Here is a 27,873-nt window from a genome sequence, read left to right on the forward strand (position 1 = left end):
TTACTCAAACTGGGGAACTTGCTACAGTGTGAAGATTTCTTCTTGATCAGTTTACTACATGGCGTGAAGAACAAACTCTCTCACTTTGACCAATGTCTTCATTGGGGCGTGTGTGTGTGTGTTTGAAATTAAAATTAATCCCTTAAAGCTTTCTTCCTTCTCTCCTTTTTCTGATGAAATGTCCACATTATCACTGCTGGATCGACTCTACCTCTGCATGCCTGCTATGAGTCCCATGTGTCACTTCATATGGCAGAGACCCAAGAGTTTCCAGAGCTCTGTGCACCCTGTGGATCTCCAGCACTCTGGGAGACACTTTGCAACAACCTTACCCCTTTCCTATACCAAATCTAGTGAGCACTGACTTCCCACTGCAGCCAGTCCCAGTCCTGCCACTGCTCTCCAGGTTCTTTCCATCCCACCAAGGACCTGGATTTGCTGTGAGGCTCCTCTCAGATCACCACCTTCTGTTCAACTCTTACCTTGATCACAATGATTATTTCTATGACATCAAAAACACACAACCGCACAAGAGCCCAATCTTGTATCAGGTGAAACCCAGAGCATCTTGAAAACTTTCAGGCTTAGAGCTGGAAGACAACCTTGACTCTTGGGATCACAAATCCCTCTGGAGTCCTGGAATGCTGCTTGAGTAACTGCACTGTTCTGCCTAGTTGACAGATTACAGCCTTTGGAGGTTTATCATGCAATACTATTTTTAGCAATAGGTGAGGACCCTTACAGTACGGTCTGGCAAGAAGATACGGAACCACTGTTCCTAACTTTCATTGCAGTGACCCATTTAAAATTACACTGAGACTAAGTGATACTGACCTATACAGTAAGTAGCTTTTCTGAGAGCTTTGCCTAAGCAGCTTTCCTAGAGAGGAAGCTGTTAGTTGTGTGCTGTGCCAACTCCCCTACAAATCAGACAAAGGACCAACCTGCTGACAAACAAATCACTTCTAGGCAGCTTATTTGACTGCTAAGTGGAAGAGATCTCACTGCTAGTGAGGAAGGTAGAGCAAACACTGGACTCCAACTACTACCTGCTATCAGCTGCTCCTTGTTTGCAGCTGTTTCTTTAATGTGCAGAATGAGAAAGAGCATACTGGTTTCTATGCCAAATGCTTTGAGGTTCATGGACCAAAGAAACCCTCCTTGTATAGCATCCAGTTTCTGGACTGTTAGTGCAGGTTCTGCAGGAAGAAAAAAGGCACTCTACTGTAAATAATTTGGCACATAGTAGATGGATCTCTAAGATTCCTGCCCCCTTCACTGTTTAGACACAAAATAAAAAAAATACCTTTAGAAAGACAGAGTAAGTGTTCTTAAAAGTCCTCACCCTCTCAAAATCACAGTAGAATGAGCTTTCTGCAAGCTTTTCAATGTTTACTTCCTTAGAAGAAATTGATTTTCAGAAAAGTGTACACACTTGAAAACTGATGCTTAAGCTGAAACAATGTAGCAGTTTCCATCAGTCTCCAGCAAGGCACTGTTTGTGTATGAATAGTGGATATAAATGCCAAACAGATAATGAAAGGCTCTGCTGAGAAGCACACAAATCTTGACGGTCACATAATGCTACACACAATAACTCAACAATCAACATTTTAAAACTTGGTGCCTATTCTTACATGATCAAACATCAAATTAAAGAGCCAAAACTTTTGGGTTTTAGTTCTCAAAAGCTTCAACAGGACCTTTTGGATCACTAGCTCATCCAGACCATTTTTATTTAAGGCACATAAATGCAAAACTGAAAGCCTACATAAAATTGCCCTAGTTTGGAAACTTTGGGCATAGCCATCTATGTTCAAGAAATACAGATCTTGTTTTAATGTAATGGTCCCCACTCCTGCTGTGGCCTTCTGTTTCACAACAGTTAAAAGCTTGCTCACTGGAAGACTGGTACCTTCTCTACTGTACTAAGCTATGTTTCCAGAGTAGTCCACAGCAACACACCCTGTTCAGCGCTGCATTTTAGTATAGAAGAGTGATAGCTGTGAGCCCTGCACCTGCACAAGCAGTTTCCTTAGCAGGGCAAAGCTAGGCTGAGGGAGTAAAGTCTACAAAAATCCCTGTGCACAGGAAAAAAAAAAGCTCTTCTGTGAGCAATCTGCAAGGCTTTGTACGAAGACACTGTTTTGCAACATCAGAGGAAGTTCGCTCTCATTGATAAGGTGTCGGTTGGTAAACCATTGCACCACTAAAAAACTCCAAGAGTGAAAGGGAAATCCCCAGGGTAAAGCAGAGCTGAAGCAAATGCCAATTAGCAAGGAGCTTCCTCACACACATAGCCAATCAGGTCATCAGAACACTGGAAAGGAAACTTTAATTTAAAAATATATTATCTGGTTTGCAACACTGAAGCCAAGGGGCAACCACACTTTATTTATATGTGCATACAAATATATTTAAACAGAACCAAGGGTTATTTTTCTGAAGAATATGCAAGATTTTAGCCCCTAGAACTCCCTTGAAGGTACAGTTCCCACTTGTAGTATAGCACTGTGCGAGTTGTCCAAAAATGACTGGAGATATCCATTTGCTTATAAAACGAAGTGGGTTTTCATCTGACTCAAGTAGTCATGATTTCCACTAGATTTCATATCTCAATCTACTTGAGTGGGGTATGTATGTGAAAGGGTTAATAGTCCCAGTGACTTTAATAAAGAACAACAATAGGGAATTTCTAGAAGATCTGTGTGCTGCAACATGAGTTTCAATACTCCTGAATCTATTTGGCTTCCCTCATCATCTGACAAACTTTTAGATGGTATTTAATGGTGCAGGAATCACTGTTTGCTGACGACTAGGATTCAGCTATTAGTTTAAGGCTGTAGTTGAAACACCAAAAGGAAACTCTCCTTTACACTAAGACAATCTCAATGTTCACAGAAGTTAGCCCAATTTTGGTAGCAATTTTTGGGAGAGAGATTGAAAAAAAAAAAAAAAGGTTCAACTGAGATTTAACTAACAAAGCTGGTTACGCTTGTTTGAAAACCTGCCACTGTCACTATACCAGCAGAAATATTCTGATGTACTGGAACAGGAAGGGAAAAAAATGAAGCTGACAACCATAACATTGCTCAGACAAACCTTAGGAATAAACCCTGAATTTCTTGTGTCTCATGGGACTATATAAACTTCTGAAATGTCAGTAATCAAACTGCCTCCAAAAATCATACAACCAGCTACCCTCTGCTTTTTATCTCATGACTATCAACCACTACTTGAGCTACATTTTGTAATTTTGCCTTTCCATTTCCTAACTTACATGGGGGAATAGTCTACAAGGGCTCACTTGTGACAAAACGTTGCTTGTGGAAATGAATTCTTTCTCTAGAGGAATGTATAAATGACATTTTACCTTATGTATTCTATAAACACTACAATAAATCCAATGATCCCTTTATCGCTTCTAGGGGCCTGGGAAAGACAGGCAGTATCTTTTACATCATACAATCAATCTGTAACAAGATTTGAAAGATAAGATGTTACGATCATAAAGGCAGGTTACGCTTACACACACAGTAATCAAGTATGTATTCATTCAGTTTGTTTCCCCTCCTATCACCCAGTCAAGACTGAAACACTGAAGTCTTGTTATTACCATGCTCCCTGTAATACTGCTGCTTTCTTTGCTGACTGAAGCAGGAACTCAAGCAATGCAGCCTAAACACATACAAGTCTTGAACTGTTCAGTTTCCTGCTAAAGACTTGGACGAAGACAGAGACTAAAATTACTAGAAACCAGTTGTGGATGGACATTAAATATTGTCAGATACATTTACTTTGATCCATGTTCAAAATACTCAGCAGTTACTGAATTATCAATTTGTCTTGGATCCAAGCAAAAAATAAAATATTGAAAACACTTTCCCTTGAGTAGCAGAATAATGTTCATGATGTAGGCTGGTGGGCTGGCTTGCTGCCCTGATAAAGACTACTGGGGAAAACAAAGGAATGAACCAAACAACAACAACAAAAAAAGCTTAAAATGACAAGATTTAGGTAACCAAGGAAGGTATCAGCTAAAGTGAATAGCAAGCTAGATTCAGCCATCTGAGCAATTTTAAAAATTCTAGCAAGTGCTCCTTTGGACTGTTGTGCAGGGAATTTAAAAAAAAAAATCAAAAGGAACAAAAAAAAAAATCAGAGCCTTGGTTTATATTCCTCTCTTTCACTGAGCCTTGTAAAACGGAGGTAGAACCATTTTAGTGCAGTCTTTACTAGGAATACTAAAAATTAAAATAAAAACAAGTAAGATTTTCCTCATTCAACCAAAGTAAATTACTCTGCCCTAAACTGACCAAAAGCAAATTTGGAAAAAAAAGCTAGCTATGTTAATAAGCACTTTCTGTGAGAAGAGATCTCTAGTTAGAATTTCACCCTTATTTTCTACTCAACTTTTCAACCATGCCTGACTGATCTTGATTAGCCAGCTATACCCCAGGTCAAACCCATAGGCAATCAACAGGATAACATCTTTGTCCTGTGCTGCAGCTTCTTTTCAGCAGGCTTGCCAAGCTCAACTGCACTTTGCTTAGCAATCCACCTGTCATGCTGGCTACCACTCTGGAAGGAACTGAAATTCTGTTCATTAGCCTCTTCTAAAGGAAGCGACACTTAAAACTATGTTAGCATCCAGCCAGTATGCCCTTCTAATTCCCCCAAAAGTACTAGGGTCATTCGGTTCACTTCAACCAACTTCAGGATTTCAACAATATCACATTCCCAGAACCTTAGGGAAAATATTAATAAAATAAAATAAAATGATCAGGGAACTGGTTGGAAACAAAACACTTAAAAGAATATACCACTCGCCATCCGAGTTATCTGTTATGCTAAGCAGGATGGGCAACAGATGTGCTTTAGAGGCAATCAGAGCTCATCTTGCGTCTTTCCAAGCTGGAAGTACGAGGGGGAGAAACTCGAAGTACTTTGGAGGAAAGCAGTGACTGCAAGGCAGAAGCTGGTGCTACTGAAACACATGGGCAGGGGAACAGTGGTAGACACTGATCCAGAGGAAGCCAGATCTGATAGTTCTGCTGTTACAAAACACCCTGGCTAAGCACCAGAGCGGCTCGGACTAGTTGAGGTCAGTTATTCAGCCTCATGGTTCACGCTTTGACTGCTGCCAGGTACTTCTAAATTTATACATCTCTCTCGGAAGGGCAGCTGTGGAATAACTGGTCCCTTGCAAATTTTTTCAAGTCAAAGTCTTGGATCATGCTACATATCCTGATGTAGTACTGACATTCTCCTCATCCATTTCAATTTCTGAAATTCAGGAGATTTCTGCTGATGAAAAGGAAAAAAGACAATTCAGAAGATAAAGGATTTTGGAAAGGCTAACCCCATAGGTAAATGTAGATTCTACAGAAGATCCCATGAATACAACCTGCATGTGTGATGTATGGAATTTTTTTTTAAAGTTGCTTTATCCTGCCTTCATACGCCCAACAGAGGAAAGGAAAAATTGTCTTTTCCTCTTTCAAAATGTTACCAGCAACGCATTCCACTTACGCAATCTGGGCTTTCCAAAAAGTTTGCATTAGAAGCTGGGGGCTATGCTCCCCTGGAACAGCAATTACTCAGCACAGGATTGTGCAGAACACCTTGACGTTTGCTTCCAGAAGCATGTTGCAAAGCTGCTACACAACTTCCTCAAGCACCAGAGAGCATAAAGCTTGTTCCTAGTTCTTAGCTGGTAGCGCTGATGCCCAGAACACACAAAGCAGCTCTGAAATAAGTTTGCCTCCCTGATGAAAAGTATTCAACAAAAGCTTTTCAATTGGACAGTACCAGTTTTTCTGGGTTACTCCTGCTGACACACACCTTTGTATGCATAGTTTAGAAATCTTTAATTGTGAAGCATATGTAAATTTGTATAATTAAAATACAATCACACAATTTTACACAACAGTTGCAAAATGAGTTGCTGATGTCTTTCACTTTCTGCCTTGCTGGTTACAACTGTCAGGCAGACAGCTGAATGAGCCCACTGAAGTTACGACATTTCCTTAAGACACTCAAAACTGGGCTGGTCAAAGTCCTGAGCAACCTGCTCTAACTGGACACAGTTTGAGTAGGACGATAGACCAGATGGTGTCCGGACGTCCCTTCCAACCTACATTATTCTGTGATACCAAACTTCTGTCAGGCACAAAGCAAGCGACCCTCAGAATTTCCTCTTGAGACTAGGTACAGCTCCTCCCTTATATACCTGCGTTTAAATTGGTCATTTGTTCATCTGGGACCTGTTAATCAGCTGTGTTCATCAACATAAACTGACTAAAAAGATCTGTCACTGTGGCAAACAGCAATAGCAGATCCACTAGGCAGGAGACTGGGACTTTTTTTGCCCTAGACATGACTACGGGTGAGTACTTGCTGCTACATGTGTGTATAATGTTTGGAGTAGTTTTCACTTCTACCAAGCACTTGGGGAAACAAAGCTGGGACCTACAGTCGAAATAACTGAGCACTACTGTAAATTAAACAAAATGAAGCACACACCCCCCCCCCCCCCCAATAAAAGATGTATGCAATAGTAACGAAAGCCAAAGGGAATTCTGCTGATCACAGAACTTGCGTTGAAACAAACCTGGTTCAAAATTTCCATCTATAAATACAACCAATCCCACCTGTCGTTCTTCCTCAAGACGTATTCTCTCCTCTTCTTTCCGCCTTTCCTCCTCTCTTTTTGACTCAAGTTTTTTCCGTTCCTCTCGTTCTGCTTCTTCAGCCTAAAAAAAACCATTATGAAGCCAAGACTTACCCTTCATGAATACACATTTTTTAATTTCATATTGTGATACCATTGGGGGGTGGGTTTCTTACTATCTTCTTAGATGCATGTTCAGAAAGAAACAGTAAAGAGAATAAGTCATCGTTATCATTTAAACCCCTCCACCCCCCTGTGCTCTTCAGTATACTTAACACTGTGATAAGTTTAGAAATTACCCTTCTCACTTGCTTGATTTGTATCTCAGTAAGGGTTTAAGCTTTGAATATGCATAAGAGCTTATTACTATAGTGATATTAAGCAATATTGCGTAATGGTAATCCATTTCTCCTCACTTAAAATTGAGTGAGAATGGACCTTGAGGAGAGGAAAAAAAGGACAGGGGAATATAAACTCTGTAAAATCAACTACCTTCAAATTTATCATTAACCTGGACAGATTCTCTTACAGAAAAAGCTGTACCAGTCTCTTCAAAATAATTTCATTATTTGTTTTTAAATCAAACCCAGCAAAGAGATTATTGCAAAATGTGGGAAAAATAAAAAAGGAAAATGCATTGTTTAGAGATCTTTTTTTTAAAGTTGTTCTTCAATCTCTTCAATATACTTAAATTTGAAAATATATTAAGAGAACAAGCAGAAGACATTCAAGTGGAGGATTTGTGGCTTTGAATGTTTCAGAGAAAAAGACGTAACAGAGGAATTTATCTGTCTACACAGGGAAAATAAAAATCAGCATGTTTTAAAATAAAATCCTCACTCTACCAACCGATGCTTATCTAACTTCATTCAACTTTGCTCAAATTTTCCACAAAAAAAGAGGCTAATTAAATAGAATGGATATGGAAAGTAGTGACAAAATGGTTAAAGCATTGAGTAAGAAAAGGAAGCAATGAAAGTGTATATATAAACAGAATAATCAAGTTTATTCCAACTGCCCTATCTTCAGGGCATATCACTACACTGTAAAGCAGAAACCGGATTTAAACCTCAAGTGACACTAAAATTCTCAGGATGGGACTTCGCTAGGTTTGTTTGGACCCTCTACACAGAAATGTTAGCAGTTTCGTAAACTCTGTCTTTTTGTACAACGTGTCAAGTCCACCCTACGCTCCAGGCTCTGTCATGCAAAGGCTGTTTGAGTTGTATTTACTTCTTGCAGCCCTACCTTCCAAGTTACAGAACAATACAGAGTTTGCAAAAAAATACGGAGAACAACTAAAAGGAATTAATGCATAACCTGCTGCCATCCACAAGCACACTTCAGAAAGTAAGTTTCAAAAAGCCTGTTGCTTCCCTGGAATTAACAGCAAAATGCTGGGCAAAACTGAAAAAATGCAACAGTATTTAAGTACTTTTATACACAGATTTAAGAAAGAAAATTGAAAAGCTGCAGCACGTTCACTCTGCATATCTGGTCTCTGCTTAAGGGCCAAACTTCAACCAAAATCTGTCTGCATTACAGATTTCAGTGGATTACAGGGTCTGCTTTTCATCTCCCCCAATCCATAAAGACAATAAACATATATAAACCCATATAAAGTTTTTGTACTATAAGAGCATGTGAAATGCTACTCAGAACTGCTGATAGCTTTGGTCAGAGACCCGGCGTTACAACAATACTATGTGGACCCAAGTTATTTGACCTGAGTTATTTTTAAGGGAGACAGTACTGACATTAAGCTGCAAACCAGTGGAAACATCCAATAAAGAGCATTCAATAGTTTAACTCCTCTCTCCTCCCCACAAGAATGCCAGAGAACCCAATGGAAAGAAAATGAGACACCATTTTTCACAGCCCTCTTGGGATATGACCTAAAAAGCTGAATTTATATTTTTAAAACAAAACCACAACTATTGTAGTGATGACACTGCCTTTGCCTTTCTGGAGTGTCTGTCATCACCAGTTCTTTGCTGAGTACTGCTATTACTCTGATAATAGCCGAGTTCTGCTCTGGGCTTCATACGTGGCAGGAAATGCTTACCTCTCTCTGTGCTTTTCTGGCTTGTTTCTCTTCTAATTTCCTCTGCTTCTTTGCTCCAATTTTTCCAGACACCTGAAATTCTGGCACCTCCTCAGCATCGTCTTCCTCTGCAACATTGTGTAAATGAAAATTTTTAAATTGTCTATTAAAAAAAATCCCTTCAAGAAACTTCATTGCTTCCCAGGAAAGCAGCAGCAGATGAAAAGGAGACACATACACTTCAGACAAGACCTATTAGATGGAAAAAGGGAAAAAAAAAAAAAAAAAAATCACACTAGGCTGCCAAAGCCACAGAGTAAAAGAGTAAAAGTAACAAGGCAAACACACACACTCAAGTGAAGTCAGAAGTAAAAATTTACTTGCTCTTTTGAAGGAAGGCTTTTCATAAACATTTCCTGCGTTCCACAATTAAAAGATATACTTTCCCTTACACATAGTACTAATAGTTGTCACCACGCAACTTCTAAACACTCACCTGCAGAAACTTTCTTCCCCGCTACCTTTAAAGCTTAACACAACAGACATCCAGTCAAAAAGTGGGATTTGGAGGCATGCCACTCATCCACTGGTTTAGCCTGACATAGCTAACCCTAGGGGGGGGTGGGAGGGAATAAAATATCCCTGCAATGCAAATCTTGGGCCTGTTGTACAACAGCTGGTTGTTTATAAAGATGCAACTGTGAAATATTGAAAGCCTCATGCTCAAATGGTGTGCAAACGCATTATATCTCTGCTCACCCAGGGGCTAAGTAAGACTAAAGAGCTTTTAAAGACTGCCATTTCCTCCCCGCCCAATGTCTCACAAACATTTGGCCACTTTATTTGCTAATCTAAATTAGTCCTTGATCCTGCAACTTAAGTACTGTGGATTGACCTCAACAGTCAAAAAGAAATCATTAGCTCACTTCATGAAATGCTACACAATATATAGATTCATGCGTCTGAATCAGATGGGAGAATCAAAATCAAAGATCTTTGTCACACGGATCCCTTTTTTGGTAAAGTAATTTATACTTCGAGCATCCACAGTGCTGTCATGCTTGATGCTGATTTCAGATCAGCACACTTGAAGTCCACCAGGTAATCTGAAGAATAGCACTGCCAGCTACTGCTATTTTCCACAAACGAAGTGTTTATTTAGGGAGGGAGAAGGGGAAAGAGTGTGCAGGGGATGTTTTTTTCCCCACAGTGATGAGGGCTCAGATTTAACTGAGGGAGAACAAGTTCCCCACTCACACAACTCCTGAGGCCTTCGTTTAAGACCAGGCTAACGAGCAGAAAAAGCCCATCATGTTTGATAACCAGTTTCATGAGAGCCTGCAGCTGAGAGTCCTGTGGCAATCACCAGAACTGGTTTTGGTAGGGCTGGTGCCAGGATGTTTTCTGTAGGGAGCTCTCTCCAGAGCAGCTGGTTGCCTTTTTTTGGGAACCCAAAAACCTGCTATTAAAAGAACATATGAATGAACAAGACTCACCTTTCTTATATATGTAGAATTAGGTTTGAAACACTTTACTAATTCCAATACACATAGTTAAGCCACCAAGACACATCATTAGAAATAAATGTAATTGAGAACTGTGTAGGTGGCTCTCAAATAACTTAGCTGTTTTCAGGATATGGAAGTTAATATAAGGCAAGCTTGCTGAATTGGGCTTCAGAGAATTATTGGTATCTGATTACCGAGATGATCAAAAGGGTTCCCCCTTCCTACACCACAAACAGAGCGAGCTACAGGGGACACTCGGACTTGACACAGTTGCTTCTACAATTTTGCTGAAGCTTAAAATAACTTTATTTGTATTTTAAATACTGGGCCAAGGGGAGTTCCAAACAATGGGTGAACAACCCATTAGCAGTTATTACTCCAAAATTAACAGTTCAATACTGGTGGTATTCTTTAGAAAATTATTTCTGGAAAACCCCACAAGTATAAAATAACAGCTATGACACTACTCAACCTGAGGCTCTGCGTGCTTCTCACATTTCATCTATATTAAGAGTACCTGAGCCAGAGGTTAGGCAGAAATCTAGCAAGGCTTTTAAAGCCTTTTTCCAGTCCTGGATCAAACATACCTTTGTTCAGTAGCATTTGCTTTCCTCCTGTTTGAAGCATCTGATGTGATCCGTTAAGTACTACTTCCTCCAAGCTTCTTCTAGTGCATGAAGTTACACCCAACAAAAGACAGATACAATGATGCAGATGCAGCCCATGATTCAGCAGAGCTTTAAAGGTCAACAGTGCACTACACTACCTGGGTGCAATTAATATGTGCTAAATAAACCTGAACATGCTGACAAGAACATAAGCACATGGTAAAAGGATTTGCTGAATCAATTGGTTACTATAGCAGAATAGCTCCACCAAAAGCAGACTGGATGCTGCACACAGCCAGTGATATTTTTTTTTTCCTCTTTTAAAATAAAGGAGCTATCGTTTCAGCAGCTTTTAACATATTCATAGCTGCCAACACCAGTACATCTGATGCAACGGTCAGTCCATAGGAACATGCACCCCCTTTACCCCTGACACTTCAGCTGTGATGCAAGATGTTCAGTTAAGTGTGCTCACTTGTTGTGAAAGCAGTTTATCACCACCCAAAGCACCATGTCCAGCCAGCCTGCATACATACTCAGTTGGGAAACCTAATACCACCAGACATCATTGTATAGTTGAAGCTGAAAAATGTATTTTTGTTTGAAGACTGATCTTCCATCGTGCTCTGTACAGTTTATTTGATGTTTTAAAGCATGGTAGTTCTGAGACGTATGTAGGGTTGTGGCAGGAAAGAGTTTAGCGCTACAAGCTTGACACAAGCAGTTTTTCCAGTAGTGATTTTCCCTAACCACTCACAGTACCACAGAACACAAGTTCTGTTCCCACTTCATGGTAAGCTGCTGATAAAGAACACCAAACCTCAAGGCACACAGGACCCTTTCCACCTGAACTGCCTGGATGTGACATAACGGGACTGCTTTCAGGCACAGTCACAGCCTTACCAAGACATTCTGGTCCATCTTGCAGCGTCCAACACAACTATAACAAAATTCCCAGAACTTGCAAAGCACTCCCACCAGCATCCAGCTCTAAGACAGAAAGCAGAAATAGTCTGACTTACAGCGATGCTTTCACATCACTTCACATATTCTGCTTTACACAAACACGGGGTTTGCTCAGCTAGCCAGCAGAGAGGTAGCTTCAGGGAACCTTAGCTTTTCCTTAATGTTTTGAAGACAGTGAGAAGCAGGACAACAGGAAAGAGTTAACAGTGTTTGAAACATACAGACTAATTTTATAACATACTTCCCAATACCATTAGAAAGTGTGCAGGAGTGCCAATGTTCTTTATCAGGACAGAAACTTACCAGCTACCATGTAGAGTATATGAAAAAATTCCCAAACAACCTGCGCCATATATTTTAGTTGTCCTTGTCATTTATGTCAAAGGGTCCGTCGTGCTTCCTATAAAGTTTTGGAAGTGAAGCAAATTGACTCCCGTCCATGAAAAAGGATGTGAGCTGCACATGTGGCTACTCACAAAAACTTCACTGGGCACAGCTAGCTGCTTTATTTACCATTTATGCAGCACCTAACAAGATGAGTAAGAGAAAGAGGGGGAAGATGTCAGGCAAAACACAGTTCATTCTGAAGGCAGAAGGCATATGCACATTATTAACATTGAATAGATGTATGACACCAGCCACTGGAAAGGAATCAGTCCACCATATGGAAAGGTGTGGGCACTCATGAGTAACACAGCCCTACGGTGGTACAATCATAACATTTTTTAATATTTTTTTCTTTTGTAATTTGGCAGCTATCCAATTTAGGAACTGAATGACACACTGGCTTGTTAATGTGAAGCTATAAAAAAATGAGTCTACAGTTAGGACAGAGAAAGGACAGCAAACAAAGGACATTAGCCCTTTTGAGCAGAAGTCAAACGACTTCAAGTTTTTTCTCTAATAAAGCCCTATGGCATAACTGAGAAACCACACACCATTTGTGCTCAAAATGTCTCAAGGGTAGACACACATTGTGGATATTTTGATAACACTGAAGTCACTTTCTATATGAATAGTAGCAAGTCAAAATTAACTTTTGATTCACTAGTTAGGATATTAGTAGTCAAAGTTTAACTGTACTAGAAAGGTTTTCCTACTGATTAAGCATTAAAATTAATTTCAGCTACTACATCAATTAATATAGCTCTATCACCAGTTGTTTCACAAGAACAGCATGGGACCACATCAGTGTTTCTAAGTTTACATATTTTCCAGATCTTTCAGCACATCAGAGCACAGGAAGATGCAGTGTGACACGCAAGGTAGACAATCTGCTCAGAAAAAGTGCTTCTTATTTCGAGAAATTTCAGCACAAGCACATTCTTCTCTAAGTTATGCACAGTATCCATCACTGAATGGGAATAAAACATACCCAATCATATTTTTTAAGACCTCTAAAACCCTTTTTTGTTTTGTGCTTTCTTCCTCAATAGTGATTAACACAAAGAAAAATTTGAGATTCTGATCTCCAGGCCTTGCCAAGCAAAAAAGGAAAGGAACTTATGACTTAATTTATGTTGGAATCATTAACTGTTTGTTGTCATGTTTTACTTTACAGGCTAGAGCACTCAGACTGTCAAAAGCTGTTGGCTTTATTGTTACTCATTCTGGGGAAGTAATTTTACCCCAATGTTCACTGCACTGGACATTCCTACTACACCTGTGCTCACACATACAATGCTAAAAACTCAGAGAAAAGGCATGCAGATGCTGGGATATTTAATATTTTGGATTTACATGCCACTGCTAAAAGTGGAGAGTCTATAGCTTGCACCATTTCAGAATAAAGGTTGTTCCAGATTATTTCTTTGATGCAGTCTTCACTTTCTGTTTGTTAAAAAAGAAATCAAATGCAGTAATACACACAAAATCCATTTTTTTTTGGCAAGACTTTTTACAACAAGTCAGCGAAGTCATTTGTTTGAAGGATGTGGAAGTGAGCATCTTTTAAAACTGAACCCTTGGAAATGTTCCCTGGAAATGTACTGGGCTGCTTAGGTTCTCCTGGCACGTCCTTCTCTTTTGCCTTGATTCTTTCCTCATCTAGCTCAGCCTCCCCCGCAACATGCACCAAAGCCTTCCACCTAAAGGGCTGCCCAGTGGGCTTTGTTTTGCCTGGTGGTTTGGAAATTGCTATAATTTCTTAGAGAAATCTGTTTCTCCATAACTACCCTAAATCATGGTGTGGTGACACCCCACCAGTTTCAGCCAACAAAAATGCCAACCCCTCAAATCAACAGCAAGTTTTGGTCCAAGACACCACTCCAAGCAACAGAAAACCTGGACTGTAAAACCTGTGTCCTACTCACTGACTGAGTGAACAACCCTGTAAAAGGTACTTTGCCTGTGCATGCCTCTGTCTCTCCGCAAACTCTTTGTATCATGTGCTGAGGCAGGCAGGTTTTCTCACTACATGTTTGCACAAAGTCATTGTGGGAAATAATGTCTAACAGTCCTTCAAGCAAACAGACGTTTGCCTCTGATCATAATCCTCTATTTCTACCACAACAGGATCAAGGCAACCCAACTATACTTGCTGTTGTAAGTTCATCCCCACACGTTTCTTATCACTTGTAGGAAATTACAGTACCAAAACTTTTATGCAAACATCAGATTGGCTGGGTCACTTTCTGCTCCAAGAAGCAACAAGTATAGTGTCAAGAGAAGTACCTTCTTCGCTGCAGAGCTCTTTGCAGTGTTCCAAGGCACAAGGAGCAGGTTTGGAAGCACAAGCTCAACAAGAATTGGACGACTGCATTTTCTGCACATGGCTAGCCATGAAACAAAAGGTGTCAAGAAAACATCTTTACGCGTACCCAAAGGTGATCAAAATCCAAGTGGATGCACTCAAGAGCATTAGTCAGACAAAAACCAGAGCCAAAGACATCCTCCTCAATCAATAAATGGGATCAGAAATTGGGAAATGGCTAATGCTATTTATTCATACTACCCCAATGCCTCAAACAACCTTCAACCCAGCTCAAACATATCCCTTCCCCTGCACCCTTCCACTGCTTAGCTTGGCCTCTCCTGCCCTAAATGATTAATGCCTAAAATCCACACTCATTTATTATGCCTTGCTGCAAGTTTATTTTCATCTTGCCTGTAGCCAGCCCCACAAAGCCACTTCTGCCTGGGTTCAATTTAAATTCAGATACAACAGAGCTAACTAAGTCTGCTAGCTGGGATATCATAAGCAACCTAACCACATGAACACAGAACTCTCCTTCCAGACTCATTTTCCACAGGGAAAGGCGTAGGCACACTGCTACAGTGTGCAGGGTAGATGTCCCATGAGGCACGCAGACTTTAACAACAGTCATCTAGGTTGCTCCAGGCTGCATGAAAGACAGTAGTGTTATGACTAGAATTAAGTTGGGCAATATTAGCCAAACAAACCCACTTTTCTAAAGGCAGCCTGGAAGTCATGCTGGTGGAACACAGCTCAGGGGTCTCAGTCATTTTGAGAACTACTTTGTCACCAACAAAAAATATCTCGCCAGCAATCTTTGGTTATCAAAGGATATTAATAGATGTTGATATTCTCGTAACAGATGACCTCCTTTGAGTATTCAACTAACCACTGAAAAACATTACTCAAGCAAACCGAGCCAGCATTAGGCACACAGCTAGGGGGCCTGCCCCCACAGTACAGAGCAGCCCACATGGAACCCGTGAATAAGGAACCTACGTACACCGTGTGGGTTGCAATTTTGGTAGGAAAGTCAAGGCATTTAGTGTTTCACTGTTTATCTTCTGTCTGTGACAACCTGCAAGTAATTTATGTGTCTTACCCCACCACATCAAGCTAAAGGAAGAATTATAACCTCATTTAGCCCCATTGGCAAGGACTGTAGATTTGAGTATTCAAACCAATCATTTACTATCCTTGCCTGTATTAAATGACTCCTTACCCAGCCCTGCAAGTTAATAAGATCTCAGCTACAAGTGGGACAATTAAAAGTTATCGAGGTTCTGATCCTAGTGCCACAATTTGTTTTGTTATCCTGTCCCCCCATTACTCTGTGAGAGACTGGGGTATTGGCATAATAAAACAACTTAGCACAGGCAGCAGAAACTGTGGGCTACTATTTTACCCTTGAAGCTTTCTTTCTCATTCTGGAATTGAAATCTGATTGTTAGATGGAAAACAGAAAACCCTCATGCTAACCACAACTCCAAAGCCTGCAAGCGTTGCTTTAAGACCATTTCCTAGAGTCAGCAGAACTGGCTCCCAACAGGCAGAATACTTTGGTGATAACAGAAGTTCTTACCTGACTCCACTGCTATGACTGTAATGGTAACACAGATATGGCCAGGGCAACCTCATACCCTTCCTGAGTTCCATGCTAGATATCTTGCGGGAATGGATTGGTGTTATGCCTGCACAAACTTGAGGCAGAAGTCAGCAACACAGAGCAGGATCAGGTAGCTTTGCCTAAAGCTAAACACAGGCCCAGAGTGGAAATTCCACACACAGAACAGAAACTTACTAGTAAAACATTTCAACAAATTTAACAATATTTTAACAACAACAACAGTCCACTTCAGTTGCAGATGTTCAGAAGCCCTCTAAAGCAAGAAGAACAGTTACAAATTTAAGTCCGAAGAAACCAGACTAGCTTGTTTTCAATGTTTCTGTCTGCATTGCCAACTAACCTTGCTCTTCAGCCCTGGGTGCCCCAACTGGTCCTGCATTGCCTGGCACTGCACATCACTGCATGCATTCTGGGCTCTCTTTTCATCTCAGTCAACTAATTTTTATAACATAAAACTCTGCTGTGGGAATAACTTGCTATTTCAACAGGTTCACATGGAGGCAATGATTAGACAAAACTGCTCTATATGCAATGACACAGAAAACGCACATGGCTTCTGCAAAAAGGGGACAAATCCACAAGTTATTCCAGGCCTCTGCTACAAGCCCACAGAGTGGGCTTCAAAGCATGTAACACACCCTTTTCTAAGGGGGGAAAAACCCCCAAACCCTACACTAACACAGATAGCTCAGGGCCAGGCTAAAGGCTTTGCAGCACAGGCCACGACAGACTGGGCTAATCCCACGTGATAATGGCCACTGTTATTGCACACCTCAATGCTGGGGAACCAGGGACAGGCACTTCTCTCCACAGCTATACTGCTGAGGCCTGTGCTCAGTCTCCAAAGGCTTTTACATTTCTGTTGTGCACCCATGCTCAGACACTTGGAAAGCCCATCCCAAAATACGAATAAAAACACACACAGAAGCAAAGAGCAAGAAGTTGTTTTAATTTGGAAAAGTAAGAAAACCCAATAAATAAAAACAGGGATGCCATTTCAAAGAAAACTTCATGCAAAAGCCGCAGCACTTACATCTGCTGTACAGTAACCTGCAAAAGAATTATTTATAAAGCCCAATGACACAGACTCTTCTATTGCTAAAGTGACAAAGTAATATAAGCAGTTTGCTTTGACAGCTTCACTGTCGGCCTTCAGCATTCAAACTTTTGATGCCGGGAGTTTAAAGCAAAAGGTTTTTAGTTTGCATTTTCTTTCCAGGATGTTAATACATGAAAAGAAATAACCGAGTTGAGAAGTCCAGACCTGTCAATTTTCCATTTGTAGAACTGTTGAACATAAAGAGCTTGAAAAGCACGTTTACCTGCCAACATGAGCACAAGACACTTTGTACAAACTGCAAGACAAGAAAAGGTGAAGAAAGTGCAATTAGCCCATAATCAAGGCATCACACAGATGTGCACTCACTGTTTCTCACCTACTGATGACCAAAAAGACACCCGGATCTCCACTGCAAACTGAAGTGAAGCAAAGCCCACTTCATCAACATTTGAGCCGAAACCCTGAACACTTAACCCACAATCTGAAAGTAGAAGCAATCCAGCTAGGTGAATCATGGTGATACCATCTCTTTAGCCATGAAGATAATAATGTGTGAAGTTTCATCAGAAAAGAGAGTGAGGCTTACAGGGTGTAGAAAGATGTTATTTATCACCATATTCTTGTCTCCAGCCACACCACAGAAGTATAGTTATTAACTGTAGGTCCAGCACAGTAACAGAGGACTCATTAACAACCTGCTGGCAACATGACAAAATGCTGCAGTCTGTGGTGATCTCCAGATAACTGGCTTGATTCCAATCACCACCTGGATGGCTTCTCGAAAGAAAACTCCTGATTTTGCAGATATTACATTGGGGAATTAACGCTTCCCACTGATTTACAAGAAACCAATACTTTACTCCAGCTCATTATCCTAGGGCATGGTGCAGATTCTGTTTACCCAAATCTAAGCTGCATGGCTAAGCAGGAAATACAAAAGGCAATTCCTAGGAAGTAGGTGAAGAATATGTTGTGATGCACTGTTGGCACAAACTGTGGCCAGAATTCATCACAGGAAGTGGCAGACACTTCAAAGTTAAGTGGTTATCTAGAGATAAGTGATGAAGTACAGAGAGAAACTGGACAGTCAAATAGATTATAGTCAAGCTGTAAATAATTCATAGCCAGCAAAACTGAAAACCTTTCTTCAGCAAACTGCAGCCCTTCACCAACCTTCACATCTGCTGTTAAGGTCCATGTCAATGTTTACTAAAGAACAGAACCATATGTTACCTTCCAGCCAGTCTTCTGCCTGTTGCGCTCTACTCTGGGCCATCATCCGGTTTCCCATGTTCCTCCGGCGCCTTGGCATCCCATCTCTGCGCTCTTCAGTATGAGGCCAAGGCCTGGCCACTGCTGCTGCTGCTGCCACATTTTGCTGGTGTTCCTCATCAGCTGCAAAAAGGAAATATAATTGAGGAGAGATTTGCCATCTCTGCTTGCTGCAGTTGTCCTTTAGCTAGTCAACTTTTGCAATCAGAAGTGTAATACCAGTGTTGTTTACCAAACGAGAGAATGCCTCCCCGCTCTCCTGTGTTTTTTTCCCTTGCATGGCAGGAGATATCTGTAAGTTGATTTCCCGCGATTAAGTGAGATCATGCACTGGAACCTTCTTAATACAGCAGTGCTATGTGCAATAGAAATTTTATCCTGACAGCACTCTCTTTTGCAATAATGTATAGATCACAGTAAAGAAAAAGCTATAGCTATGTGCTGCTGATGTTCTTTGATATGACAGAGGCCACACAAACACCCCTCACCCCCCACAATCACCACAGAATCACAGCATGGTCAGGGTTGGAAGTGGCCTCTGGAGATCACCTAGTCCAGCTCTGCCAGAGCAGGTTCCCCTCCAGCCGGCTGCACAGAGTCGTGTCCAGGTGGGTTTGAATGTCTCCAGGGAAGGAGACCCCACAGCCTCTCTGGGCAGCCTGTGCCAGGGCTCTGCCACCCTCAGGCTAAAGTTCTCCCTCACATTCAGATGGAACTGTCTGTGTTGCAGTTTTGTGCCCCTTGTCCTGTCGCTGGGCACCACTGGGAAGAGCCTGGCCCCGTCCTGACACTGGCCCTTAAGGCATTTGCAGACATGGATAAGATCCCCTCTCAGTCCAGTCTTCTCCAGGCTAAATGGGCCGGCTCTCAGCCTTTCCTCGTAGGGAGATGCTCCAGTCCCCTCATCACCTTCATAGCCTCTGGTGGACCCTCTTCAGTAGTTCCCTGTCTCTCTGGAACTGGGAAGCCCAGCACTGGACACAGCACTCCAGAGGTGGCCTCACCAGAGCAGAGCAGAGGGGGAGGATCACCTCCCTCGACCTGCTGGCCACGCTCCTCCTAATGCACTCCAGGATATCATTGGCATTCTTTGCCTCAAAGTAAAACCCAAACAAAATAAATAAATCCACACACCATAAAACAAAGACCCCACCCCTGCCAAAGTGCCCCAGAAATATTCTTACTTAATCTAATGATAATTTGGTTTTCTCTTCCACCAGAAAACAATTCCCTTTATCTGGCATGACTAGCAGTCTAATAATTTCTGAGTTACGAAAAGGCAAGGACTCAGAAGTACTTTTTTCCCTTCTAAAGTATTTTTTTAATTTTTTATTTTGTACTTGTGTAATTTAGAAGTAGATTCATCTGAATTCAAACTTCAAAGCACGCATGTTTCAGAGTGGAATATGTAAATCATTATACCTGAAACAAAACCTGAATAGCAAATAAGGATTACACATTGCAGCTGTAATGCATACAGGGTAACTTAATTCTACCATGCTGATTTAAACTGCAGGTCTCCCAAGAAATGCATTCAGGGAAAGACAGACCACCAAAGGTCACTGCAGCCCTCACTGCCTCCTCTCTGCATACACTTCAGTTATTAATAAAGATGTGACAAATGTGCAATATCATAACAAAGGAGCAGCAGGGAGACAGCGTGGGATGAAGCAGCTGACCAGTGGGCTCATTTCAGAAGTTCTCCATAGAAAACCCTCCACCGCGTTTTTCTTTGAGACCTCCACAATCCTGTTGCTATCAGCTATGGTAGTCAGGCCGAAACAATAAGATAATGATGAAGTATCATAATTCTTGATATGTGCTTTGCATATTGTTAATAAAAGTAACTGATATTTGTGTACGTTGTTACTTGTTCGATTCTGGAAAGTATTAACTACTATACCTTAATTCAGATAAATATTCAAATAGTCCCATGGAAAGCTGCAGAACTACTCATTTACTTAAAACTCATCAGGACATTATTTTTCTGCTTTGCCAGATCATATTGTGGTCCAGCAGGAGCACAAAATGCTTTCCATGCTCTGCCAAGTCTCCAGTTTCCTCTGACCCAAAGAATGCCTTCCTAAAAAACCTATTAGCATATCTATGATCAGAAAATAAGATTAACTATGACTATACCTACATGACGATCAAAGGTGTACTTGAAGCTCATGTCACTATATCTCAACTAGCTTCAAAGCAGCTAACTTTGGTACTGATAACAATATAGTTGCAGCAGCACTGAGCTCAGCACAGGCTGCAAAGCAGAGTAATCTGGGGAAACATCTGGCCAACTAAGCCACTAGCAATTAAGGATTGCTGCAACAATGTTGCAGTCCCCCAGCACTAACACACACTGTGACATTTCAACTGGAGTGACTGCACTATCACACCGCTGTCACCCTCTTGTTCTCATTCACTCCTTTTATCTGTGGACCAAAACAAGTCTATAATAAATTGCAGAGTGTCTGCTCCAGAGATCCAATCATTTTGCTTCAAGGCTTGCTCAGTCTTATTTACAGTGTAATAATGCTTATTTTGAATGCTGCAGAACATGCTATAGGAAAGCCTCATACTGCAAAGGCAGAACAGCAGACCACATATGGGACCCTACTAAATGCCAGAAATACTTATTCTGCAAAAATTCTGCAAAAAGACTTTTTATATGAATGCAGTATTTCTCTTTGTAAGTTCTTGAGATACATTGCGATTCAAACCTTAGCATCCTTTCACTTGAAAGCTTCAGTGTGTCTACCTCAGTAACTTCCAAAGGCAGTCCTGTACAGCCTATCAGCTGTGCAGTTCCAGCGCTCATTCATGCTAGAGCTTGTTTTTGGTTCTTGGCCTGCAAAACAGAGACTGTTTTGCATTTTGTGAAAGAGCAATCTATTTATAAGCCACACATCCACTTCAAACCCAGGTGCTTAACCCTCACAGAGACAAACGTGTGAACCAGGCTATTATGTTTTCTCAATTTAATTCTCTACAGGAGAATCAGTAATTCCTCAAAGCTGAGCAGTGCTAAAAGGGCTCAGAAAGTATTCAAAACCTCACCAAACCCAACCCATATCATGGTCAAATACACAAGGCAGTTGTTGAACAATGCTTGTCAGATCTCCAAAATGTTCAGACAAACAACAGAAGCCACCTAGACACTGAATTGTCATTTAGCAGGAAAAGCTACACTTAACACAGCTTTCCTCTTCCTCCCTCCTGCTATAGCTTCTGTTTGCAAGGCATCCTGCTGGTCAGTCATTTGAAAAAAAAAAAGTGTTAGTCATTGCATTTCTTCCTATCCTTCAAGAAGGGGAGGAAAAAAAAAAAAAAGAAAAAGTGTCATGTACTCTGCCTGTAACATGCTTATACCTGGCAGGTTCTGTAGGGGTCAATGATTTGTCTACATGGCTTAAGACACTTCATTTGTTGCAGTTACCTAGAAAATTAAACTTCCTTGCTCTCCCTCTTAACTGGAATTATTGTAGATAAGAGCTGCACACAGAGGAGTGTGACTGGTGGTTTCAAAGAATACAGGAGGCTACACTCAAAAACTGTCTTGCTCTTATTCTTGGAACTGCACTGACCATCAGATCTGAAGTCACAATCATTTTCTCTGGAGTCTAGGCCCGTGTTTCTTTTCACATCCTCCTGCAGCACAGGGTGTGGTTTGGCCACTGCACTTACCTGAATACATCTCTTTTATTTTCCTGTAGCTGCAGAGGTCTCAGACATAAGTGGCACCCCAGGCTAGCCACTTCATGCTGAGATTAGCCACACAAGATTAGACTTGACTAATTAGAGCCATTTCAGTGAAACTTAATGACCAGCATTAAATAGGTGAGAAAAGTGATCCACAAGTTGCTCAACAGTTTGCAGAATGACAGGCTGGAATACATTAATTAGACAAAGCCCTCAAATTTACAAGCGATACAAACAAACTTAAATGGGTGTCTGGAAAATGAACACTGGTTTAATTTTTATTTTAATCTGTATGTTCTCCAGTTTCTGATTCAGCCTTTCAAAAACCTAGGCAATACCTCTTTTCTGGGGACAGCAGCTTTACCGCTGTGCTGCGAGCAGCTCTGCCTCCACATTCAAGAAACATCAGCACAATGCAGAGGCAGCAATGGAGATTATTTCATCTGACTTGTCAGCCAGCGCACAGCAGCATCTGTGAGACTCTGCCTCTATTATTTCCTTCCTAAAGGGGAAGGGAGCAGAACTCTGCTCTGAAAGCTGAGCTCTTTCCTAAACTGGATGTGAAGCACCACTGTTACATCACCGCAAAAACTACTATGAAATCTTTCGGAGCCTGGACTTCTTAGGACCTAATTTACACCCCCCAGACATAAATTTTTTACTGTGAGGGCAGCGAGACACTGGCACAGGCTGCCCAGAGAAACTGTGGATGCCCCACCCCAGCAATGTCCAAGGCCAGGTTGGACGAGGCTTGGAGAAACCTGGGCTAGTGGGAGGTGCCCCTGCCCGTGGCAGGGCATTGGAACTAGATGATCTTGAAGGTCCTTTCCAACCCAAACCATTCTGTGATTATATGAAATCTGTTCCTTCATTAAGTTTTGCAAATTTCCACTCAGAGCAAAGACATTTTTTCTTGAGAAGCAATCCTTTGCCTATCATAGCACATTATCTTCAGTTATATCTGATAAGCAAGTCCATCAGGGTAACACCTGGGCTGGCAAGTTTTGAGGCAGCTCAGCAAAACTGCTACTACTTTGTGAGCTCTCTCATCTCCCACCGATGTGCAGAGAGCACCACCTGCTGCACCCTCACAAGTTAGTGGGACTTCCCACCACACGGGCTGCATCCAGCTTCTTCTACCTGCATGCTAACCTAACCTATTAAATTCAACGAGAAAATGATTCAAAATGCAGCTGGTAGAAGGAAGCATGTTTGGCTTCCCTGGGGAGGTGCTTTTGCCTAGCACAGCTTATCACATTAGGGCTTATTCACAAAAAGATATGCCAACCATGTATAAAAGCCAGTAATGCTATGTGGGTTTTTTTTCTCTATTCTCAGCAGAACAAGTCCAGACATGATCTTGCTGGCAACACCATGCTGCTCAAAATGACCTTTTAAAGGAAATACAAACTTAGAGGATTTACCTCTTGTGATCCTTAGCTCCCTTCATTATCTAAAGCAGGCAAGTCTTCAACATTTTTGAAAGGGCAATTCCTCAAGAGAGCGCAGGAAGAGAAGCTGCAGGCTGCCCCAATCCCTAAACATTAACAAGAAAAGGTGAGAGCTTCCACCAGTTCCCTAAGTCAAGTGTCCCTGGTTCCAAGCCCTTTCCATGTGACAAAACAGATTCACTAGCAGAATTGTAGCAGCTTCCATTTAGCCACATAAGAAAAAGGAACAGGAAAGCAAATTCCTACTTAAGACCAAATTTTGCACACCACAGCCCCAATGGTTTTGAAAAAGCATTTCTGTTGCGTAAGGAAAATAAAGTAATCCCCACAATCTGAAATTCTGCAGAGGACTTTATAATGACAGAAATCAGTTTATTAAGGCAGAAATTGTATTAAAACCACAGTAAGAAAAGCAAGACCAATGTGGAAACGTCAAAAAGATGCCACTGTGAAAGAAGCTTCAAAATGATTAAATTACCCTGAATGTAAAGTAACTTTATACCAAACTGCTCAAAACCACTATCAGAGCTTTTTGAGAATTCACATCATTCAAAAGAAGTATTTGTGCTTCAATTTCGTTAGAATTTTGTATGCTTAAACAGAAAAGAAATCCTCCCAAGCCCTACAGCCCCTGATTTACCCAAGTCATGACACAAGCCAAGCTCAGGAAATTACAAATTTCCAGCAGTATCATTTCTCTAGGACATGCATCACTCACTTTTACAAAGGCCTCAGTTCTAAGACACTTGATACCTGATGAAATTTCATCACTTTCCAAGCTATTAAGAAAGATTTAGACGAGGTTTATACAAGAGGAGGTGTGAGAGAAATGTGTTGGAAAATGTAATTATCAGCAAAAACTGCTTTTAACACAAAGCTCTTACCAACGGAATGGCTGTGTTTGTACTAAAGGTGTCTTGGCTTTTTTTTCCCCCTCTTAAAAAAAACTATCAAAGTTCTCCCCCCACCAAAAGAAAAAAAAAAACAAACCCAACAGAAAAACCCAACCTCAAAACACCCCAAACCCTGGAAACTGGGAAGGCTTCAGCATTTGTCCTGGTTAAACATTTTAATTTGAGACCTTGCAGTTCAACAACCTATCTTCTTCCACTCGGAAAACACAAGAACGCTGGTAAGTTCACAGCCACATCTGACTTCTTCCCGTAACATTCAACTTGCACCCACACAAGGTTGCTTCCATCAAGGTTTCACGCTGCTGCAGTGAACTAAGCAGAGTTAGGTTTATGGTTGGACTCGATCTTAAAGGAATTTCCAACCTAAACAATTCTACGGGTCTAACTACTGGTTAGCGATAAAACAGCTTGCCTTTTGCAGGAAGCATGGAAGTGCTGTATCATCTACCTTTTCCCAGAACAGGACTGCACAACACTGCGCCTAAACCTGGTGTGGCTAGCTGGGTCAGGTGAGGTAGAAAAGGAGAAAAATGGGCACTTTCTGTGAAATGCAGGTAAAGCAGGTTGTCAGGGTGCAGTGAGCAACTGGCCTGCCTTTCAAGTCTTATGTCTGACAGGGACATTAAGGGGCTGTTGCGCCGGGCCTGCCGGAAAGGAGCAGGGCTGAGGACCGGCATGGCAGCCAGGCCGGGCTGTCACCTCACACGGTGCATCTCTCTGCCCGTTCGCCGAAGGAGCGTCAGGGACACCTTCCCTCCGCCCGCCCAGCCAGACTTCCAACCCCACAACAAGGCCCGGAGCCCCTCACCCAGGGCCCGCCTCAGGCCGCCCACCGGGCCCAAGGCCCCAGCCGGCAGCAGCAGCAGGCCGCGCCGCCACCCGGAGCTCCCACACCGGGGCCTGAGGGAGGACCGCGGAGAAGAGTGCAGGACGCCAGGGATCCCCGGGGAACCACCGGGACCCCCCCCACCATAGCTGCTTCCCCTCAGGGGAAGGCCCGAGGAGAGACCTCCCCCCCCCCCCCCCTCCGCGGTCTCCTTGGTGACGCCCCCCCTCCCGCCAGCAACAGGGGCGGGCCCACCTGAGCTCACCCCGCCGGAACGGGGCCGGAGTGGGGGCCTAACCGGGCCGTAACCCACCTGCTCTCGCTTGGCCGCGGAGGCGGGTGGCGAAGAAGAGGAGGACAGCGAGGAGCACGGCGGCGACAGCGAGCAGCGCAGCGTCCATCGCCCGGCCCTCCCGCAGCGCCGGACCAGCCCCGCCTACAGCGCCCGCACCAGGGGGTGGGCGGCAGCACTTGGTACGTCCCGTCCCGTCCCGCCCTGCCGCAAGGCCCCCGCGCCAGGGCTGCCCGCGGGCTGCCTGAGACGGGGAGGCGCTGAGGCGGGCGCGGCGGGGCCGGGCCGGCGCGGCGCAGGGCAGCCCGTGCCGGGAGGGGGCCTGGCGGTCAGGCGCCGCCGTGAGGGAGCGGTGGCAGCGGGTCGGGAGGCCACGGGCTCGGCCGGGCTGCTGGTGCTCTGGGGAGGGAGTTGAAAGAAGGAATCAAAATATACGAGGCGAACTCGCCCGTAAGCCTGACGCTGGTCGGCCTGGCCGGCGGGTACGGGTACGGGTGCTGGAGGCGGCTGGTGAGGCGTTCCCCTCAGCAGCAGCGTGGGGTGAGCGCTGGTGCGTGGCCCACGCGTGGTGGTACCTCCACCCGTGGCCCTGCAGCGGAGAACGTGCAGCGGCGCCACCCCTGGCAGTGAAGCCTGAGTTACACCTAAGTAATCCGTAACTGCTGCCTTGAAGTCAGTGGCATGCAGGCGGGGACTGTAGCTGAACCTGCGTGGCTCAGCAGCAGGAATGATGTCCTGACATGGCCTGAACAAAGCAAGTTTGCCTCTAACACAGAGGCTGGCCCAGAACTCGGCTGCCTTCTGTAGTAAGGTGGCTTAATTTGGTAAAAATGTAGGAAACCAAACTGCCCAGAGGAAGCTGATTTGTTTAAAAATCAGGTTTGCACTGATCTGTGAAGAGCCAGTATAAGGTGCGTGGGCTTTGGCTGTAGATTGGTAATTGCTTTAGCGTGATCTAATGCTGGTATCCAGCCAAATGGAGGATCTGCCTCCTTTCGCTTCCCTTTTAGTGGCAGCAACGCTCCATGACTCTGCAATCTTCCTGAGCAGGGAACTAGTTTGGGGGTTTTTGGTTTTTTTTTTCCCCCTGGATCTGGCTACTAGCCAGATCAGAACAAGTATCAGCAGAAAAAGATGCTGCAGGAACTTCTGGCTGAGGGTGGAGAGCAAACTTCCCCCCTTTGGATGGTCACCCACTGTTAGGTCTGAAACCACTTGTTGGTTTCTGTCCAGTCCTGTGAATGAGGGGGGAAGTATTTTAGTTTTCACTCGTTTTGACTTGCTTTGTGGTTGTAAAGTTCTGACTGATTCAGCCCTTTCTTGCTTCAGAGATCCCTTTAGTGTGGCGTTTTAAAGCACTGCTTGTTGTCAGGGGAAATGTAAAAAATTGAAAACGGAAATTAGAGAGAATTGGACATTAGACGTGATCAAAATAACTGTTCTAGCTAATTAGTCATTACTGTGGACTGCACAGCTGACTGTGCACATACCATCATGAGCTTGAGACAAATTCAAATCTGTCTGCCACAGAAAAAAACAGCTTCTATTAAGAAATTTGCTCAAAGTTCTCAGAAAGGAACTGAACTAAAGACTGGATGTTTTAGTACAAATTTTTATTTTAATAATGACCTTTCAAATCTCATTTTGGAAATCAATGGTAATGCCACTTTGTTCATGCTTTGCTCAAACTGTATTGTCAGTGGTCTGTTTCTGTCTTAGTGGGTTAGTCTGATACTGCATGGTCAGAAAGGATGTGTCCTCTGATAACTTGCACTGATACGCATTTAGATGAATTATGAACTGAAGCTTTCCTGGTGGTTATCTTCAGGATACACTTCAGACAATGCTTGTTTCATACCATGTGTAATGGTCAGGACTGCTTGTAAAAAAAAAACCCTGTATGACAAATGTCTGGGTTTTTCTTCCAGGCCTTTGCCTGCAAATTTGAAAAATGGTGAGACTTTAATGGGAGTTAATGTGCTGGTTTTGGCTGGGGTAGAGTTAATTTTCTGCACAGTAGCTAATATGGGCTGTGTTTTGGATTTGTGCTGGAAACAGTGCTGATAACACAGGGATGTTTAGTTACTGCTGAGCAGCACTTGCACAGAGCCGAGGGCTTTTCTGCTCCTCACCCCACCCTGCCAGCAAGCAGGCTGGGGGGCACAAGGAATGGGAGGGAGCACAGCTGGGGCAGCTGACCGCAGGGGTATCCCATACTGTATGGCATCATTCTCAGCATAT

The 27,873-nt window shown here is 42.7% G+C and overlaps 1 protein-coding gene across 1 annotated transcript in view; it reads right to left on the bottom strand.

Annotated features, from left to right (window-relative positions):
- DDRGK1 (DDRGK domain containing 1) overlaps window positions 1-25,785 on the bottom strand; it is a 40,556-nt gene extending 14,771 nt beyond the window's left edge. Inside the window, exons 1-4 of the mRNA XM_056343878.1 lie at window positions 25,654-25,785; window positions 18,415-18,576; window positions 8,739-8,845; window positions 6,654-6,755 (exon numbers count right to left, since the gene is read on the bottom strand). Of these exons, the coding sequence (XP_056199853.1) occupies window positions 6,654-6,755; window positions 8,739-8,845; window positions 18,415-18,576; window positions 25,654-25,741 (459 nt within the window). The 5' untranslated portion in view covers window positions 25,742-25,785. The remainder of the gene's footprint in view (window positions 1-6,653; window positions 6,756-8,738; window positions 8,846-18,414; window positions 18,577-25,653) is intronic.
- Window positions 25,786-27,873: the final 2,088 nt, after the last annotated feature.

This window comes from Falco biarmicus, chromosome 1 (genome assembly GCF_023638135.1).
Source record: "Falco biarmicus isolate bFalBia1 chromosome 1, bFalBia1.pri, whole genome shotgun sequence".
Lineage (NCBI taxonomy): Eukaryota > Metazoa > Chordata > Aves > Falconiformes > Falconidae > Falco > Falco biarmicus.